Source organism: Choloepus didactylus, chromosome 2 (genome assembly GCF_015220235.1).
Source record: "Choloepus didactylus isolate mChoDid1 chromosome 2, mChoDid1.pri, whole genome shotgun sequence".
NCBI classification, from domain to species: domain Eukaryota; kingdom Metazoa; phylum Chordata; class Mammalia; order Pilosa; family Megalonychidae; genus Choloepus; species Choloepus didactylus.
The window spans coordinates 35643928-35665320 of NC_051308.1; the positions used below are offsets into that span (position 1 = coordinate 35643928).

General features: G+C 38.9%; 1 protein-coding gene and 1 pseudogene across 5 annotated transcripts in view; both read left to right on the forward strand.

Moving 5' to 3' along the window:
* The window catches only part of NVL (nuclear VCP like), a 185241-nt gene that overhangs the window by 138039 nt on the left and 25809 nt on the right, over nt 1–21393 (forward strand). For all 5 annotated transcript variants that reach the window (XR_005214811.1, XM_037823031.1, XM_037823045.1 and 2 more), the window contains one exon: nt 11987–12086. Coding sequence is in view for 4 of the 5 variants with exons in the window: in XM_037823031.1 (XP_037678959.1) it covers nt 11987–12086 (100 nt within the window). In the remaining variant the exon portion in view is untranslated. The remainder of the gene's footprint in view (nt 1–11986; nt 12087–21393) is intronic.
* LOC119524419 lies at nt 17965–18923 on the forward strand (annotated as a pseudogene).

Genomic DNA, 21393 nt, shown 5'->3' on the forward strand with positions numbered 1-21393 from the left:
TAGCCTTCCTATCCATGAACATGGAATATTTTTCCATCTTTTAAGGTCCCCTTCTATTTCTTTTACTAGAGTTCTGTAGTTTTCTTTGTATAGTTCTTTTACATCTTTGGTTCAGTTTATTCCTAGGTACTTGATTTTTTTAGTTGCTATTGATAATGGTATCTTTTTCTTGAGTGTCTCTTCAGTTTGTTCATTTCTAGCATATAGAAACATTACTGACTTATGTGCATTAATCTTGTATCCCGCTACTTTGCTAAATTTGTTTATTAGCTCTAGTAGCTGTATCGTCGATTTCTCAGGGTTTTCCAGATATAAGATCATATCATCTGCAAACAATGACAGTTTTACTTCTTCTTTTCCAATTTGGATGCTTTTTTTTCTTTCTCTTGCCAGATTGCCCTGGCTAGCACTTCCAGCACAATGTTGGATAACAGTGGTGACAGTGGGCATCCTTGTCTTGTTCCTGATCTTAGAGGGAAGGCTTTTCAGTCTCTCACCATTGAGTACTATGCTGGCTGTGGGTTTTTCATATATGCTCTTTATCATGTTGGGGAAGTTTCCTTCAATTCCTACCTTTTGAAGTGTTTTTATCAAAAACGGATGTTGGATTTTGTCAAATGCTTTTTCAGCATCTATTGAGATGATCAATTGATTTTTCCCTTTTAACTTGTTAATGTGTTGTAATACATTGATTGATTTTCTTATGTTGAACTATCCTTGCATACCTGGAATGAACCCCACTTGGTCATGGTGTATGATTTTTTTAATGTGTCTTTGGATTCGATTTGCAAGTATTTTGTTGAGGATTTTTACATCTGTATTCATTAGGGAGATTGGCCGGTAGTTTTCCTTTTTTGTAGCATCTTTGCCTGGTTTTGGTATTAGATTGATGTTAGCTTCATAAAATGAGTTAGGTAGTGTTCCATTTTCTTCAATGTTTTGAAAGAGTTTGAGTAAGATTGGTGGCAGTTCTTTCTGGTAAGTTTGGTAGAATTCCCCTATGAAGCCATCTGGCCCTGGCCATTTATTTCTGGGAAGATTTTTGATGACTGATTGGATCTCTTTGCTTGTGATGGGTTGGTTGAGGTCTTCTATTTCTTCTCTGGTCAGTCTATGTAGTTCATATGTTTCCAGGAAATTGTCCATTTCTTCTACATTATCTAGTTTGTTGCCATACAGTTGTTCATAATATCCTCTTATAATTTTTTTAATTTCTTCAGGATCTGCAGTTATGTCACCTTTTTCATTCATTATTTTGTTTATATGGGTCTTCTCTCTTTTTGATTTTGTCAGTCTAGCTAGGGGCTTGTCAATCTTGTTGATCTTCCCAAAGAACCAACTTTTAGTGATATTTATCCTCTCTATTGTTTTTTTGTTCTCTATGTCATTTATTTCTGCTTTAATCCTTGTTATTTCTTTTCTTCTACTTGGTTTAGGATTGGTTTGCTGTTCATTTTCTAGCTTCTTCAGTTGATCCATTAGTTCTTTGATTTTGGCTCTTTCTTCCTATTTAATATATGCGTTTAGTGCTATAAATTTCCCCCTCAGCACTGCTTTTGCTGCATCCCATAGGTTTTGGTATGTTGTGTTCTCATTTTCATTCGTCTCTATATATTTAGCAATTTCTCTTGCTATTTCTTCTTTAACCCACTGATTGTTTAGGAGTGTGTTGTTTAACCTCCAGGTATTTGTGAATTTTCTAAGTCTCTGATGGTTATTGACTTCTAATTGTATTCCATTGTGGTCAGAGAATGTGCTTTAAATAATTTCAATCTTTTTAAATTTATTGAGGCTCGTTTTATGTCCCAGCATATGATCTATTCTGGAGAAAGTTCCGTGAGCACTAGAAATGTATGTTTATCCTGGTGATTTGGGATGTAATGTCCTGTATATGTCTGTTAAATCTAATTCATTTATCAGATTGGTTAGGTTTTCAATTTCCTTATTGGTCTTCTGTCTGGTTGATCTATCTATAGGAGAGAGTGATGTGTTGAAGTCTCCCACAATTATTGTGGAAACATCAGTTGCTTCCTTTAGTTTTGCCAGTGTTTCTCTCATGTATTTTGTGGCACCTTGATTGGGTGCATAGACGTTTATGATTGTTATTTCTTCTTGTTGAATTGCCCCTTTTATTAGTATGTAGTGGCCTTCTTTGTCTCTCAAAACATCCCTGCATTTGAAGTCTGTTTTATCTGAGATTAATATTGCTACACCTGCTTTCTTTTGACTGTAGCTTGCATGAAATATTTTTATCCCATCCTTTCACTTTCAGTTTCTTTGTGTCCCTGTGTCTAAGATGAGTCTCTTGTATGCAACATATTGATGGTTCATTTTTTTTGATCCATTCTGCAAATCTATATCTTTTAATTGGGGAGTTTAATCCATTTACATTCAACGTTATAACCGTGAAGGCATTTCTTGAATCAGCCATCTTATCCTTTGGTTTATGTTTGTCATATTTTTCCCCTCTCTCTATTAATATCCTTTATTGTACCCATACCGAATCTCTTTAGTACTGAACCTTTCTCCAAGTCTCTCTGTCCTGTCTTTGTTTCTCTGTCTGTAGGGCTCCCTTTAGTATCTCCAGTAGGGCCGGTCTCTTGTTAGCAAATTCTCTCAGCATTTGTTTGTCTGTGAAAACTTTAAGCTCTCCCTCAAATTTGAAGGAGAACTTTGCTGGATAAAGTATTCTTGGCTGGAAATTTTTCTCACTCAGAATTTTAAATATATCATGCCACTGCCTTCTTGCCTCCATAGTGGCGGCTGAGTAGTCACTACTTAGTCTTATGCTGTTTCCTTTGTATGTGGTGAATTGCTTTTCTCTTGCTGTTTTCAGAACTTGCTCCTTCTCTTCTGTGTTTGACAGTGTGATCAGAATATGTCTCGGAGTGGGTTTATTTGGATTTATTCTATTTCGAGTTCGCTGAGCATTTATGATTTGTGTATTTATGTTGTTTAGAAGATTTGGGAAGTTTTCCCCAACAATTTCTTTGAATACTGTTCCTAAACCTTTACCCTTTCCTTCCCCTTCTGGAATACCAATGAGTCTTATATTCGGACGTTTCATATTATCTGTCATATCCCTGAGGTCCATTTCGATTTTTTCAATTTTTTCCCCATTCTTTCTTTTATGCTTTCATTATCCATTCTGTCATCTTCCAGGTCACTGATTCGTTGTTCAACTTCCTCTAGTCTTGTACTATGAGTGTCCAGAATGTTTTTAATTTGGTCAACAGTTTCTTTAATTTCCATAATGTCATCTGTTTTTTTATTTAGTCTTGCAATGTCTTCTTTATGCTCTTCTAGGGTCTTCTTGATCTCCTTTGTATCCCGTACTATGGTCTCATTGTTCATCTTTAGTTCTTTGAGTAGCTGCTCTAGGTGCTGTGTCTCTTGTGATCTTTTGATTTGGGTGCTTGGGCTTGGGATATCCATATCGTCTGGTTTTTTCATATGCTTTAGAATTTTCTGTTGTTTTTGGCCTCTTGGCATTTGCTGTACTTGATAGGGTTCTTTTAGGATTTGTAGACCAATTGAAGTCCTTATCTCTAATTTATCAGATCTACAGCTTCGTGGAGTACACTTTCTCTAACTAACCAGCAGGTGGCGTCCACTAGCCACCTGTTCTCCACAAGCCAGTTCTCCCCTGCTTAGCCTTTTTGGTGAGTGGGGGAGTGAGTCTTGTGGGGTCCAATTGGTGTACCAAGCTTGCGTGTGTAGTTGGTGTTGCCTGCCCGGTATATGGGGCGTGTTTCTGGGCAGTCAGGGAGGGGGGGGTGGCTCTAACAATCAAATCTCCCTGGTGATCCTAGAGTTTTAAAGCTGCTGCAATAGTCTAATCCTTCAGTTCAGTCTTGCCACAGTTTGTCTCTGCCTTTGACCCACAAGTCGTTGCTATTGGCGTATGGCTCCTGAGACTTGCAAGTGGGCCCCTCTTCCAGGCCGTGCACCCCGGGTCCTCTGTTGAGGGATGACTGTGCTATGTCACAGGTGAGTGCCGTTCCCTCAGGGCAGTTCTGGGCTGCTCGGCTTTGTAGGGAGGCTCCCAGTCTGCTGAAATGATGGCTGAATGGGGCTTTGTTAATTCACACTGCTCCACCTTCCCAAGTCTGGGACATTCAGCTGAGGTTGCAGGGAAGGCTAATGTCCACGCCCAGTTTTGTGGTGTGTGCCTGTTATTTGAAGCGCTTCCGTCACACTGGGTTGTGTGGGGCAGCTCTGGGCTATGGGGCTGGCGATGGGCAGGAGTGTTTCCTGTCCACCAGGATGATGGCTGTGAGCGGACACCCCCCTTTTCTTGGGAAGTTGTGGTGTTTAGTGAATTTTCTCAGCCACTGGATTATTGTCTTTTGTCTCAGAGCTCTCTTAGTTCTGCTCTTGACTTGACCTGCCCAAATTGCAAGTCTTTGAAGCTTTCTGTATTGGGCTTCTTAGAGTAATTGTTTTAGAAAAAGAAAAAAGGATTAAAAAAAAGGGCCCTCCTCAGAGATCTAATGGGTTATTGAAATGCTAAGAGACAAAGCAACCAGGGCCATTAAGGAAAGGTCCACAGGGCAGAGAGATCAGCTTTTCTTCGGGATTTGCATATGAGCCTCAGGGCCTGAGCTCTGCCTTTCCCCTTTCTATGTTCACCAGAACTCCAAAAATCCTCCGCTTTTATTTTGGAGTTTTTCGTGTTGTTTTTTTTCTATGCCTGTCTCCTCTCTGCTGGGCTGGCTGCTCTCAGATTCTCTGGTGTCTGTTCTCAGTCTATGTATGGTTGGAGTCTGAATCAGTAGAATGAGTTTCTGATAAGGGTTGACACTGCAGTTCTCCCTCCTCCCACGGGACTGAGCCTGGCAGGGAGGGGTGCGGGTCCCCTGGCCACAAAAACTTACTGATTTCGCTGATCTCAGCAGTTCCACGTTTTCATGAGTGTTGTATGAAGTATGCCCAAAGTCAGATTGCTCTGTGGTGTCCAGTCCACGCAGTTCCTGGCTTTACCTACTTTCCTGGAGGAGTAACTAAAACATACAGCTCACCAGTCTGCCATCTTGCCCCACCTCCCTGCAAATACATTTTATTCTCTGCCGTAATTACTCTGTGATATATTGGAACTTTATGCTAACCTGTACAAACCAACCAGATCTCACCCCTATCATAGTTTCCCTGTAATTATGGTATTTGAATAAACTGACCAATCAAATTATGGTATTTGAATAAACTGACCAATCAAATTATATAGTGTGCTACAGAAAATATAGATTTTGCAGCAAATAAATGATCTCTTCATTTGGTCCCACATAGAAGCCGAAGTTTTAAAACATAGTCAATGTCTTCCTTTTCCCGAGTCTGATTTACCTTAGTCCCAACCAAGTCCATTTCATTTATATCTTTAATTGAAGTCTGTTCTCTTTTTCAGCTTTTTTAACAGTAGCTGTATGGGATAATGCTGACATTCATAGTTGCCGGACTCTGGCTCTAAGTCTTAGTTGTCATGCAGATACCCAAAGTTACAGGTATGAACTAGGTTATACAAAAACAGCTCAGCATCTCAGGAATTAGAAATAACTGTTACAACGAGTGAATGGATGTGACTGCTGTAAGAGCTTACAATCTAGGAACCTTTACAATAAGACTTCCCCTGATAACATGCTTTCAGATTCAGTTTTCAGAGTTTGCACATTGTAGTTAATCCATATTAGTGAGGCGTTATAATGTTTGTCTTTTCAATTCTGGCTTATTTCACACAATATACTGACCTCAAGGTCTGTTCACCTAGTTGCATACCTCACAACTTCCTTCTTGCCACTGCTCAGTATTCCGTTGTATGTATACATCACAGTTCACCATTCTGGTTATCAGTCTATGTACTATTAGATCACTCCATCCATTGAAAATGGTGAGTACTGCTGCCATAAACACCAGTGTACAAATGTCCACTAGTGTCCCTGCTCTCAGTTCTTCCAAGTGTATGCTCAGTAATGGGGTTGCAGGACCATTATGGCAACCTCATGCTTAGCTTCCTGTGAAACCACCACAGTGCCCTCCAGATGGGCTGCCCCATTCTACTTCCCCACCAACAGGAAATAGGTACATACCTCTGTTCACATTTTCTCCAGTACTTGAATCCCTCTGTCCATTTTTTAAGCAGTTTTATCCACACCCCAAACAGTCAATCCTAAGTAAGCAATCAGTGATTCCTGGTATAATCACAAAGTTATGCATTCACTACCATAATCTGTATGAAGGTATTTCCATTTCTTCCACAAAGAAGAAAGAAGAGGCAGGAAAAAAATGAAGAATAAAAAATAAAAGAAGGAAAATAAAATAAAATACAATGGAAAGGTCAGACAACAACAAAAACACCAAGAATCCCATACCACCCTCCCTTATATCCCCTTCTTATAGACCTTTTTTTTTTGGTATATTGCCTTTGTTACAATTAATGGAAGTATCTAACAATGTTACTGTTAACTATAGGCTTTAGTTTGCATTGATTGTATTTTTTCCCTATACCATCCAATTTTCAACACCTTGCAAGGTTGACATTCATTTGTTCGCCCTCATGTAAAAACATTCTTATTTTGTATATTTAATCACCATCATTGACCACTCTAGGTTTTGGTAAGTTATACAAAACCAGTTTTTAGCTTCTATCTTCCCTTCAGGTGTCATACATGCCCCTAGCCTTCTTCTTTCAACTGTACTCACACTTGTCTTTGTTCAGAGTACTTACAATATTGTGCTACCATCACAAAGTATTGTCCCATCCATTTCTGGATCTATACAATCAGTCCTGTTGAACCTTCTGTAGTCCTTCATCAAATTCCTGATCTCTAACCTTGTGTTCTCAGCTTTAACTCTCAAAGTTTGCTCATCAATGTTAGTACATATTAGTGAGACCATGCAGTATTTGTCCTTTGTCTCTGGCTACTTTCACTCAGTGTAATGTCTACTGCCTATCATTTTATCTTTTGGAATTTATGTCATATTTTATTTTATTTTTATTTTCCTCTCTCTGTTTACCTATACTGATAGTCTTCATTTCTACACTCTTCTCCAAATCTCTCTCTCCTTGCTTTTCCTATCTGCCTGTAGTGCTCCCTTTAGTATTTCTTTTAGAGTAGATGTCTTGTTCACAAACACTCTCGGTGTCTGTCTGAAAATGTTTTAATCTCTCCCTTATTTTTGAAGGACAGTTTTGGCGGATATAGAGTTCTTGGTTGGTAGTTTTCCTCTTTCAGTATCTTCTTGCCTCCATGGTTTCTACTGGGAAATTTGCACACAGTCTTACTGAGCTTCCCTTGTATGGGATAGATGGCTTTTCTCTTGCAGCTTTTAGAATTCTCTCTTTGTCTTTGACATTGGCTAATCTGATTATTAAGTGTCTTGGAGTGGGTCTATTTGGATCTATTCTGTTTGAGGTATGCTGCGCTTCTTAGATCTGTAGTTTTATGTCTTTCAGAAGAGATGGGCAATTTTCGGTGATTATTTCCTCCATTATTCTTTCTTTCCACTTTCCCTTCTCTTCTCCTTCAGGGACACCCATGAAATGTATATTCATGTGCTTCTTATTGTCCTTCGATTCCCTGAGATCTTGCTCATATGTTTCCATTCTTTTCCGTATCTGTTCTTTTCTGTGTAGGATTTCAGCCAGTCTGTCCTCTGATTCGTGAATCCTTTCTTCTGCCTCTTCAAATCTGTTGTATGTCTTCATTGTGTTTTTCATCTCTTCTATTTTGCCTTTCATTCCCATAAGTTCTGCCATTTGTTTTTTTCAAGTTTACGAATTCTTCTTTATGGTCATCCATTGTCTTCTTTATATCCTTCATCTCTTTTGCTACATTTTCCTCCAGCTCCTTGATTTGATTTAGGAGATTTGTTTTAACGTCTTTAATTAGTTGTTTCAACTCCTGTGTCTCACTTGGAGTGTAAGTTTTTTCCTTTGATTGGGCCATATCTTCATTTTTCCTTGTGTGAATCATAATTATTTTGTCCTCTAGGCATCTGGTTTCCTTGATTACCCCAATCAGATTTTCCCAGACCAGATGGGCCTAGCTCTTAGGAGGAGGGTGTAATCAGTATCAAGTTTCCTTGAGGATGAGATCGGCAGGTTGTCAGACTTTCCTGTGAGGCCTCTAGACTCTGTGCTTTTCCTATCCTGCCCAGCAGGTGGTGCTTGTCAGCCCTCTGCTCCCCACTGGCATAAAGAGGTGTGGTGCCTTTAATTCTCAGCAGGCCCTGTCCCTGCCAAGGGCTGAGAGTGAATCAGAACCCAAGCTTAAGCTGTTTCTGCTTTTCTTTTCTTTTTTTTCCTTTTTGCCCAGGCCCTGGGTCTGAATTCTCTGAAGGAAGGTTGCCGCTTGATGTGGGCCCCACTCTCCCCTTTTCTTAGGGAAGATAAGCCCTTTAGGAAATTATCTCCTTCACTTGATTTCTTCCTTGGTCTCTCTTAACTATCTGTTCTACTTTGCTAATGCTGCAGAATGCAAAACACCAGAGGTGGATTGGCTTTTATAAAAAGGGGGTTTATTTGGCTACACAGTTACAGTCTTAAAGCCATAAAGTGTCCAAGGTAACACATCAGTAATCGGGTACCTTCACTGGAGGATAGCCAATGGCGTCCGGAAAACCTCTGTTAGCTGGGAAGGCACGTGTCTGGCATCTGCTCCAAAGTTCTCGTTTCAAAATGGCTTTCTCCCAGGACGTTCCTCTCTAGCAAGCTTGCTCCTCTTCAAAACGTCACTCACAGCTGCACTGAGTTCCTTCTCTTTGAGTCAGCTCATTTATATGGCTCCACTGATCAAGGCCCACCCTGAATGGGTGGGGCCACGCCTCCATGGAAATATCCCATCAGTTATCATCTACAGTTGGGTGGGGCGCATCTCCATGCAAACAACCTAATCCAAACATTCCAACTTAATCCCCACTATTATGTCTGCCCAACAAGATTGCATCAAAGAATGGCTTTTTCTGGGGGACATAATACATTCAAACCAGCACATTCCACCCCCTGGACCCCAGAAAAACATATTCTTTCCAAATACAAAATACATTCATCCTACAAAACCACAGAAACTTAAATCATTTCAGTAACAATAGTTAAGTACAAGATCCCATCAAAATCAAATATAGGCGTGGTCAGTCCTAAGGCATACTTTTCCTTTAGCTTTGGATCTGTGGACTTAGAACAAGTTATATGCTTCCAATATACAAAGGAGGGACAGTCATAGGATAAATATTCCCATTGCCATAATGAGAAAGAGTTAGGAAAACAGGGTTATCAGGACCAAAACAGTTCCTAAAACCTGCAGGACAAACTCCATTAGATTTCTAAGTCTGAGAGTCATTAACAGAACAAGGTTGCATCCTTGGGGCTTGACAGAGCGGGAGTCTAACCCTTCCTAAGGGCCTTTGCGGCAGCCCTCTCCTCTCCAAATGCTTGGGTGAGTGCTCCAACATATCCACACATTGGGGAGACCACCTTCTCGGCCCCACCCTCCTCAAACATCAGGGCAGCTCCCGGATTCCCTTCCATCTCCAGGGCACATGCTCAACCCCTTCAGAACAGTGTGGTGGCAGCCAGGCTCTCCCCAATTCCCTGGGAATGTGCTTCACCCTCTTTGGGGCTTGGGGTGGCAGGACATTTCCTGAGCATTGAGGTGGAAGGCCCGCCCTTGACCTCCAGGGCAAACTCACCCTTTCCATGCATGTGGGCTGCTCTGCTCTCCCAGCCCGAGACCTCTTGACTCCAGACCTCAACCTCCATGGCTCTGTCTTTGAAGAAATTTTTCCTTCAGTTTGTTCCTTGTCTGTCTTCTTCAGTCCAGACTGGCAATGGCTCTGTCTGTAAAGATCTCACAAAAATTCTGTTGGCTTCTCATGAAGCATGCAGGGGTCAAAGCCATCAGACAATAGGACTTTCCACAAATCCTTTCTGGATAATTCCATCTCCAATCTTGGCTTGTACTGAAATGGTGGCTGGGTTCCATGTTTGGTTAAATCCTCACGTTGGGCTGTAGCTTCTGGGATTCCACCCCCTGGAAGCTCGTAATTTTCCAAGCCATCAGCTTCTGGTTTCTTTGAACCCAAGAGTTCAGTTCTAAGTTTATCTCTCTCTGCTCGCATTTTACTATAAGCTGCAAGGAGAAGCCAGGGTACATCTTCCACATGTAGTCTGGAGATCTCCTCAGCTAAGTAATCCAGGTTGTCACTTTTAAATTCTTCCTTCCATCTGACATGAGGATTCTGTTACGGTGCCCGCGAGTTAAAGTACAAGACAGCTAAACAGAATTTAAAGAGCCTTTATTAGCCGGTCGGCGACTGCTCACCGTCACTCCACGCAGGGAGTTTGGTAAGCAGCCTCAACCTGTGTGTGCTGGTGCCTTATATAGACAGAAACCACATCCTGGAAACGCAGGCAAGCTATTTTAACAGAAGCAGAGTTGGCAGTTAGCTATTGGTTACAAAAGACAATTTAGCAAGGTTGGCATTTAGAAATCTTACAAAAAGTTTCACTTGGTTACAAAAAGTTTCACTTGGAAACGGTGCAATTGTTGATTGTTATAACGGTTATGCTTGGCTGATGCGTATAACCGCAGTTTCACTTCCTTCTTCTCATGGCTTAATGCCATTTACACAACATTCTTACTCTGCAACTGTTACAGGCCAAGGGGGAAGGGCCCCACTTCAGATTCAATTTTGCCAAATTCTCTGCCACTTTAAAACAAGGATCGCCTTCCTTCCAGTTTGCAACAACACATTCATCATTTTTGCTCAAGTCCTCATCAGAAGTATCTTTAGAGTCCATATTTCCATAAACAGTCTCTTTAAAGCAGTTTTGGCCTTTTCTATCAAGCTCCTCATAGTTCTTCTGGAATCTTCCCCTTATCCATTTAAAAAGCCATTCCAACATGTTTAGTATTTGCAAACACAGCAGCAAAAGCACCCCACTTCTCTGGTACCAAAATCTGTTCTAGTTTGCTAATGCTGCGGAATGCAAAACACCAGAGATGGATTGGCTTTTATAAAAAGGGGATTTATTTTGCTAGTTATTCCTGCTATTTACTAGTTGCTCTTGGGGACTAACTAAATTCCACACCTCCCTGTGCAGCCATCGTCCTTATTTATATTTTTGAGTCTCAATTATGATTCTCTTAATATCTTAACTGTTAGTGTTATGTTACCAAAGGTACACCAAATATTTTTCTCTGGAGAAACAGTATGTGAAACCTATTACCACCTCTATATGTAAAATTTATGTTGAAGAAAGACAATTAATGACAAAAAGAAACATAGTACCACTTTTCTCATTTCCTCCATTGTCAGTTTTTTATTCCTGTATCTAACTGATTTACATTTCTGTTCACCAACTCCCTGAACCTTTTCCTTGGATTTTCCCTTGATGTGGTCATACTTTTTACTACGTGCTTCAAGAAGTATAAAAATCTCAGTATCCCACATCTTCCTGTATTTGTTGCACTAAAAAATCTAGGAAACCTGATGTCCTAGGAATTCTGGATTTTAAAAGCTGAGTCTAGATTTGCTCAAAGGAAAGTTCATTGTGGCTGTTAGATCTTTGAATATCTCAGAGGCATAAAATTTTGGAATGAGCTAGGCCAGAAGTTGCATTTTGTCTCAACTCTTACTTTGCTAGGAAATCTTAGATAAATAACTCTTAGCCTCAGTGTCATTTCCTATACTGTGGATAATAACAGGATTGTGTGTGGGGGGGGGGTGGAATAGGCTGATAAGAGCTTTTTTTTTGTTTTTTAGTTCTTTGTCCCACATCGCCAGGGAGACTCACTCTCACCTGTGGTGTCCTGTACCACATTGGGGGAGAGATGTTTTATACAGTGCCTAGATATAGTGAGTCCTTAGAAAATGATAATTATATCTTTTGACAAGAGCTTTCATTCAAGGTAGCAAATGTATTATTTTGACTGGAAATAATTGGTTATGTTTGTTCCATTTTATTGGGATCTGATGAACTATTATTTTTTAGACAGGGGCAAGTGTCCGGGTGGTAAATCAGCTACTTACAGAAATGGATGGACTGGAAACACGCCAGCAGGTTTTTATTATGGCAGCCACTAACAGGCCAGGTAAGGAAGAAGAATATAAAACAGATAAAGTCTAAAAACTTTAGCAGTTTAAAACAATATAATTTGCTTTCTTTCTGTTTAATGAAGATTAAATTTGAGCAGTCCCTTTTTGGTTCTTAGGTTGAAGTAAAGTCTTAGAAAGCTTTTATATATTATAGTAAAAAATAAGTAAAAAATACAGTAAGAAAAAAGCCTGGATCCTACGATATAATTTTCTTTTTCGGTGCTCAGAAAGTTGTCTTGTTGACAGAGAATGTTTGTAACACATACGTTGGAGCACAGAAATATTCTCAGAAGTGATGTTCTATGATTTCTCTCAAGCTTATAGGAAACAAGAACCAGGTACTCTTTTTCACTTTGTCTGAAAATAGGTTTTTTAGATTTGTGCTGGAACCATATTTCTGTCTCTCCCTTAAGTGTCATTTAAAATTGTTCTCAAGCTTAAGCATTCTTTGAAGGATTTAGGAAAATGCTCAAGACTTCACAAGTCCTCAAGGTAGCTTTTACTTTGGGTCATAAATAACTAAAATTATTTCTGTTCACATTGTTTAATACTTTCTATCTATATGAGCCGCTCTATCATAGTTGTTCCTGCAGTGATATTTCCAGTAATTATGTGTGTTTGCAATGATATGGGATTTTAATTGCTTAAATGGATTTATCAGTCATTAAGCAGATGTAATTTTTCATTTCATGTAAGTTACCAGGGAAACCAAAACCTTGGTGACTTATGTACCATTTCAAATTTAAATGAAAAATTGGAAGTATTATTATGGTTTATAGTTTGAATTTGGTAATAACCAAATACTGTCTTCAGAATCGGGCAGGTCTGGTTTGAGCTCTGGCTCTAACACTTTATATCTTAGTAACCTTGGACATGTATTCCTTCATCTTGCTGAACATCATTTGTTCATCTATAAAATGAGGATACCTAATTGCCAGGATTGTCTCAAAGCTTAAATGAAGTAATGTGGATAATGTACCCCACAGAATGTGGCAAGTCAATATTAGTAATTATTATCAGGGTCATCAGCAGTTTTGGTAATGTAGTAGGAGCACTCATTGCATGATAAAATCACAGCATTCTCCTAGAAGAGATCTTGATAATCTCTCAAATTTGGACGGAATCACATCTTACCTTTCCTAAGCAGATACAGGTCTTTTCTAACAGATTACAAGAAGACAGTCTTTGGTCTCCTCTAGTAACCTATCTTTAGCAGCACTCATTGTTTTTCCATGTTTATTGTAAACATCCTTGTCTTTCAGTTTAATCTAAGTAGATTAGAAAATAATAGCTCCTTCAATGTCACTAGGTTTTCCTTAACTCTTCTAGTTTGCTAATGCTGCCGGAATGCAAAACACCAGAAATGGATTGGCTTTTATAAAAGGGGGTTTATTTGGTTATACAGTTACAGTCTTAAGGCCATAAAGTGTCCAAGGTAACGCATCAACAGTAGGGTACCTTCACTGGAAGATGGCCAGTGGAGTCCAGAAAACCACTGTTAGCTGGGAAGGCACGTGGCTGGTGTCTGCCCCAAGTTCTGGTTTCAAAATGGCTTTCTCTTAGAAAGTTCCTCTCTAGGCCACAGCTCCTCTTCAAAATGCTACTCTCGGTTGCTCTTGGGGCATCCTCTCTTCACTTCTCTGGAGCAAGAGTCTGCTTTCAATGGACATCTTCAAACTGTCTCTCATCTGCATCTACTCTCTCAGCTTCCATACATCCTTCAAAATGTCCCTCTTGGCTGTGGCTCCTCTTCAAGATGTCACTCTTATCTGCACTTCAAAATGTCACTCACAGCTGCACTGAGTTCCTTCTGTTTGTCAGCTCATTTATATGGCTCCAGTAATTTAATTTAGACCCACCCTGAATGGATGGGGTAACACCTCCATGGAAATTATCCAGTCAGAGTCATTGCCCACAGTTGGGTGGGGTGAATCTCCATGGCAACACTCAAAGAATTACAATCTAATTAACACTGATATGTCTACTCACAGAAGATTACATCAAAGAACATGGCTTTTTCTGGGGGACATAATATATACAAACTGGTACATCTCCTCTCCTACAGGACAGTCCAGATACATTAGCCTTTCCTCATGTTTTTTTCCCCTGTGGCCTTTATTCATCTTTGAATTCCTTACAGATCCTCTAGGTTCTTCTTAGTTATAAAATCCAGAACTGAATATGATAGTCTGTGTTGAATTTAACCAGTATTAAGAATGATAGCCAAATCATCATGTGGTACCTGAGTTTTGTCCTTTTCTGTTTACTTTGGTATGGTTTCCCTCCACCACACCTCACCCATTCCTTTTTTTCTCATAACAAAAACCCCAATTGCATTGATTGTTTACATATAATGTAAAAATAGATATTCTAAAACACTTGATTTATGCTCGTTTGGCAATTCTTTTCCATTGTATACTATTCTGAGATACTGTACTTACTTTCTGTTCATCTTGAAGAAATCCTTGCTTGATGTTCTGATAAGCTATTACTGCATAACAAACTACCATAAAACTTGGTGGCTTAAAATTGCCATTTTGTTCTTGTGGGACCAGGGGAAGAGATGTTTATTTGGTGCAAGATCTATATTTCCTAATCAATATAACTTCTACAGTCAGTTTGTTCAAACACCATAATTACATGGAACTTTGAATAGGAAGTGAGATATGGTAGGTTTGTATAGGTTAGAGTGAAATAGCGACACATCTGAAAGTAATTTGGGCAAAGAATAAAAATATATATATGCAGGGCCCCCTGAGGAGCTGGGGGGAAATGCGGAAGTGTTGAACTTCCTCACCTGGATTGTTGCTGATGTTCTCACAAACATTGAGACTGACGGTTTAGTATCCCGAGCCCTCTCTCTTGGGGCTTGCCCTTACGAAGCTCATTACTGCAAAGGAGAGGCTAACTCTGCTTATAATTGTGCCTAAGAGTCTCTCCCTGAGTGCCTCTTTGTTGCTCAGATGTGGCCCTTTCTCTCTACCTAAGCCAACTCAGTGGGTGAACTCACTGCCCTCCCCCTTATCAGGGACCTGACTCCCAGGGGTGTAAATCTCCCTGGCAACGCAGGATATGACTCCCGGGGATGAATCTGGACCCAGCATCATGGGATTGAGAACATCTTCTTGACCAAGATGGGAATGCGAAATGAAACAAAATGAAGTTTCACCGGCTGAGAGATTTCAAATGGAGTCAAGAGGTCACTCTGGTGGACATTCTTACACACTATATAGATAACCCCTTTTAAGTTTTAATGTATTGGAATAGCTAAAAGTAAATACCTGAAACTATCAAACTCCAACCCAGTAGCCTTGACTCTTGAAGACAATTGTATAACAATGTAGCTTACAATGGGTGACAGTGTGATTGTGAAAACCTTGTGGATCACACGCCCTTTATCCAGTGTGTGGATGGAACACAGACTTGACTTTACCGACAGGCTGCCATTGGGAAGAATCGTCTCCTGTTGTGTAAGTCCCTAATTAAACTCATGGGTAATTCCATGCCAGGTGTGTTTTTGGTCTTGGGACTGATCCGGATTGGAACATGCCCTTTATCATGTTGAGGAAGTTTCCTCATATTCCTAGTTTTCTAAGTGTTTTTATCAAGATAGGGTGCTAGATTTTGTCAAGTGCCTTTTCTGCGTCAATTCAGATGATCATTTAGTTTTCTTTCCTTTGTTCTGTTAATGTGATATATTGCTTTAGTTTATTTTCTTTTGTTAAACTCCCTTTGCATATTTTGGATAACTCCCACTTGATCTTAATGTGCTCTTGGATTCAGTTTGCTTATATATTCTGTTGACAGTTTTTGCACCTATATTCATAAGAGATGTTGGTCTGGAATTTTCTTGTAGTATCTTTTTTTTTTTTGATCTGATTTTGAAATAAATTCAAAGTTATAGGAACAGTTGCAAAAACAATACAAACCCCATACACAGAACTCCAGCATACCCTGACCCCCCTCCCCCGATACCCCGACCCACCAACTTTAACATGCTGTGATACTGCCATTTCTCTTTCCCTCCCTCCCTCCCTCCCTATCTATCATCCATCATCTATTGCTCTGTCTTCTGAACATATGAGAAGCTGCACACATCCTTGAAAAAACACTATAATTCACATATGCAATTCCCATGAACAAGAACATTCTTTTATGTAATCCCATTAAGTGCAGCTAAGAAGTTCAAGAAATTCAACATTGATACAAAGCTTACATTCTATATTTCCTTTCTTTTTTTCTTTTTTTTTTCTTATGTCTCAACTGTGTCCCTTTGAGCCTCCTGTCCTCCATCCTCAGATCCCATCCAGGGTCATCCTTGGCATTCAGTTGTCATCTATTTAGACTGTCTTTTTTTATTTTTTCAATTGTGGGAACATATATACAGCCTAAATCTTCCCATTCCACCCCCTCCTTAGCATTCCATTAGTGGGATTAATCACATTTAGAATGTTGTAATGCTGTCACCTTCCCATCTTGTTGTATCTTTATCTGGGTGGTCTTGAGGCCTCATAAAATGAGTTAGTTGTGTTCCCTTCTCTTCAGTTTTTCAGAAGAGTTTGGCCAGGATTGGTGTTAATTTACATAACAAAAATACAATACAATATTACTGACATTCATGATTACCCACTTGGTTATCTTTATGGAAGACCTTTATTTTTTATGCTGCTTTGATCCACCATTGAGTCTCCTTTCCTTTCATTGTGAAAAACTCCCTTTAGCTTTGCTTATAGCTCAGATTTAGTGGTGACAAAACTCCCTCACCTTTTTTTAAATCAGGGAATGTCTTAATCTCCTCTTCATGTTTTGTTAAGAATATCTCCCCAGATATAAAATTCTTTGTTTCCTTTTAGAACTTTAAACATTTCATCCACTAAGATGCTTTGCTGCCATGATTTCTGATGAAAGTTAACACTTACAGTCTTATTGGGATTCCCTTGTACAGAACTCATTGCTTTTCTCTTGCAGCTTTCAGAACTCTTTCCTTGTCCATGGCATTTGACTTTGACTACTTTGTATCTGGATATGGTCCTGTTGAGTTTTACCCCTTTGGAGTTCGTTGGTATACTTAAGTGTACATATTCATATCTTTTTTTAAATTTGGGACTTTTCTGCAGGTATATCTTTGAATATACTTTGCTCCTTTGTCTATTTCTTCTCCTTTAGCAGTGCCTTCATGCATATATTGGTAAACTCAGTGGTGTCTTACAGGTCTCTTAGGCTCTGTTACTTTTATAAATTCTTTTTTTTTCTTTCTGCTCCTCAGTCCAAATCATTCCAATTGAGAATCTCAAAAAAATTCACGTATTGTTCATTTATTTGTTTCCTCATATCCTTTACTTCTTTCTGTGTTTTTCCCTTTACATCCTTGATCATGATGAGAATCATTAAGTCTTTGTCTTGTATGTCTAGAGTCTGCTCCTCTTTGTTGATGGATTTTTAAATTGTTCCTTTGGATGGGACATGATTTCCTGTTTCTTTGTCTTGTAATCTTTTGTTGCACACTGAATATTTAAAATTTTTAATACATTTTTTAATTTATTTTTTATTGTGAAATTTAACATATATACTTAGCAGTGATAACTTACAAAGTACGATTGAACAAGTAGGAAGAGAGCAAATTTTAAAGAATACTATGGGTTATAGTTCCACAATTTCAGTTATTTCCTTATTGTAAAATATAACATGTACAGAAAGGTGATGAATTTTAAGTACAATTTAACAAGTATCTATAGAGCAAATTTCAGAGAGTGTTTTGGCTTATAGTTCCACCTTTTCAGTCATTTCCTTCTAGCTATTCTAATACCCTAGCATCTAAAAATATATATATTTGTAAAAAGATTCAGTATTTGTAATCCTTCATTAAATCTTGTCTTGCCTGTTGCTACACCTTCCTCTCATTTAATCACTTTCTCAATCTTCAAAGGTGTCTATGCAGAGACCACCCTAATTTATTTGTATTGAAAAGGGATGTCAACAGTATGGAAATATGAAAATTGACTCAGAATGAATGTAAACCTAAAGCTATGAAACTTGTGGAAGAAAACATAGGAGAAAATCTTTTATGTCTTGGGTCAAGCAAGGATTTCTTAGACTTGATACCAAAAGCACAATCCATAAAAATTCAAATGGCTAAATTGGACTGCTTTTCAAAAGACACTGCTAAACTGGGTTTCCATGGTGTGGGAGCAGCGGCAGCTGCCGCAGTGAGGCAGAAGCACTACCTTGAGGCTACAGTGCAGAAATTACACCTAGTTGCCTGGGTGAGGCCTGCTGTCTCCTATGATAGAAGCACTTTTGAAGAAACGTGTCCATACTGTTTACAGTTGCTGGTGTTAGATAACTCTCGAGTGCATCTCAAACCCAAGCCCTGACTGACACCCAAAATACAGAAACTGCTTCATTGAGAAGCAAAAATTATACATTCAGTTTTAAAGAAGCAAAAATTGTGAAAAAGTACAAAGACACCAAAAATATATTGTTGATTACTTGTAAAACATGTCAACAGAACAATTAAACATCCTGGTAAAAGTAGAAGCTTTCTGTCAGCACTGAAGAGCAAGTCTACTATTTCTTCAAAGAAACGCAGCCGAAAGACACCAGGGAGAAAGACTGGGTGTTCTGCAAACCTAAACTGTGATATGGTTGGTTCCAAAGGCAAGAGTCCAGCATTGATTTGCAGAACCACCTACATCTGGACAGTCAACACCCATATTCTCTTCAAAGAATGGGAGCAAAGCAAAGAAACTCTTCTCTCAACTAAAAATGTTACTTAGAAAGACTCCCCAAACAATCCAGAGGGAGACTTGAGAAATTTCTTGTCTTCTCTATGAAGGATGGATTTTGAAAATAAGAAATATCTAATGCAATTTCTGAAAGTAAAGTTAGAAAAAGAACATTTTTCACTTGTATTTATTCTTTGAATACATGAAAATCAGGTCCAAGAGCAAAGTTTTCTTGGCATCCTTCAGTGTTTATGGAGAAAATACTTCATTGGAATAAACTGAAATCTGTCCCACAAAGGGTGGGTGTGAGGATCAAAAAAGTATGTGAAAGGTCAGATTCTTAGTAAATTGCAGAGTATAAATTCAGGCACAGGTCTGTCTGAACTTAAAGTCTGTGTTTTCCCTATCCTATTCTTCCTTTCTACCACTTTAAGAAAATAAAAAGTAGTAAAGTCAGTGCAGAAAGTGTAAATGAAGCGTAAGTGCTTTCTGTATCAACAATGAACCAGCTGAGAGTGTATGACAGTCTCTGGCCTTGGGAAGGTTACGCATCTTTTGGTGAATGAAAGGAATAGAGTTTAGAAAACAAGAACAACCTATTTAGTAAAGTGATAAATATAATCAAGTGTATGATTTCGCCTGGGCATTTGGTAAAGGGAATGAGTAACTTGATTAAACTTGTCAGAGAGTGTCATTAAAAAGGAGGCACTTATGATTTGAGCAGCATATAGTTTAGTAAATTTTGAATAATTGGACAGGTTTTATTTGTTTCTGCCTATTCAGCATCTTAATGCTTGTTCTACTGGCATTTTCTCTCAGTTTAATTACGTATTCATATTTTTCTGGTAGCTGAAAAAGAAATTATGATCTTTAATTTCTGGTATATTTTAACAGAGTTTACCTGTCTAGTTACTTATTTGTGTGATGTGTTTTGTGGTTACATGATGAAGTATCCTTTTTAATTTTAAAATCTTTGATATGCAATAAAATTAGAAAGTTAATTACATTGATTAAAATATAGGGGTTGCCTATATAATTTTCCATTAGAAGGGGAAAGAGTGAATGAGAAATTGGAACAGTTTTGATTATCCTAGTTGGTTTTCTTTTGTATTAAAGAAATAACCAGTGCTGTTTTGTATATACTGTAGTCTATATTTTTTTTATATTTTTATTCATTTTATTGAGATATATTCACATACCATGCAGTCATACAAAACAAATCGTACATTTGATTGTTCACAGTACCATTACGTACTTGTACATTCATTACCAAAATCAATCCCCGACACCCTCATTACCACACACTCAAAAATAACAAGAATAATAATTAAAGTGAAAAGGAGCAACTAAAGTAAAAAAGAACACTGGGTGCCCTTGTCTGTTCATTTGTTTTTTTGTTTCCTTCCCCCACCTTTCCACTCATCCATCCACAAACTAGACAAACAGGAGTGTGATCCCTACGGCCCCCCACAATCCCACTGTCCCCGCCTCATAAGCCACATTTTTATACAATTGTCTTCAAGATTCATGGATTCTGGGTTGTAGTTTGATAGTTTTAGGTATCCACCACCAGCTACCCCAATTCATTAGAACCTAAAAAGGGTTGTCTATATTGTGCATAAGAGTGCCCACCAGAGTGACCTCTCAGCTCCTTTTGGAATCTCTCTGCCACTGAAGCTTATTTCATTTCCTTTCACATCCCCCTTTTGGTCAAGAAGATGTTCTCCATCCCACGATGCCGGGTCTACATTCCTCTCCGGGAGTCATATTCCACGTTGCCAGGGAGATTCACTCCCCTGGGTGTCTGATCCCACGTAGTGGGGAGGGCAGTGATTTCACCTGTCAAGTTGGCTTAGCTAGAGAGAGAGGGCCACATCTGAGCAGCAAAGAGGCATTCGGGAGGAGGCTCTTAGGCACAATTATAGGGAGGCCTAGCCTCTCCTTTGCAGCAACAGTCTTCCCAAGGGCAAGTCCTGTGGTAGAGGACTCAGCCCATCAAACCACCAATCCCCTATGTCTGTGGGCATGTTAGCAACCATCAAGGTAGGGCAGGCCAATACCCCTGCATTCTCCACCAGGTCCTCAAGGGGGCTCTGCATATTTTTTTCCTTGTTTTTTTTTTAAAAAAACTTTTTTTTTCTAAATCAACTGTATGAAAAAAAAAAAAAATACAATAAAAGAACATTTCAAAGAGACCATAACACGGAAGTAAAAAAAAGACAACTAACCTAAGATAACTACTTTACTTCCAACGTTTTCTTACTCTACCCCAAGAAAGTAACCTAATATAGCAACATTTCTGTGAACTTGGTCCTACTATACCCATCAGAAATTAACAGACCATAGTCATTCCTGGGCATTCCCAGAACATTAAATTTACCCATGATAGCTTATCTGTTCTTCTTGGATTATTGTTTCCCCTTCCTTAATTGCTCTCTATTGCTAGTTGCCCTACATTCTACATTATAAACCATTCATTTTACATTTTTCAAAGTTCACATTAGTGGTAGCATATAATATTTTTTCTCTTGTGCCTGGCTTATTTCGCTCAGCATTATGTCTTCAAGGTTCATCCATG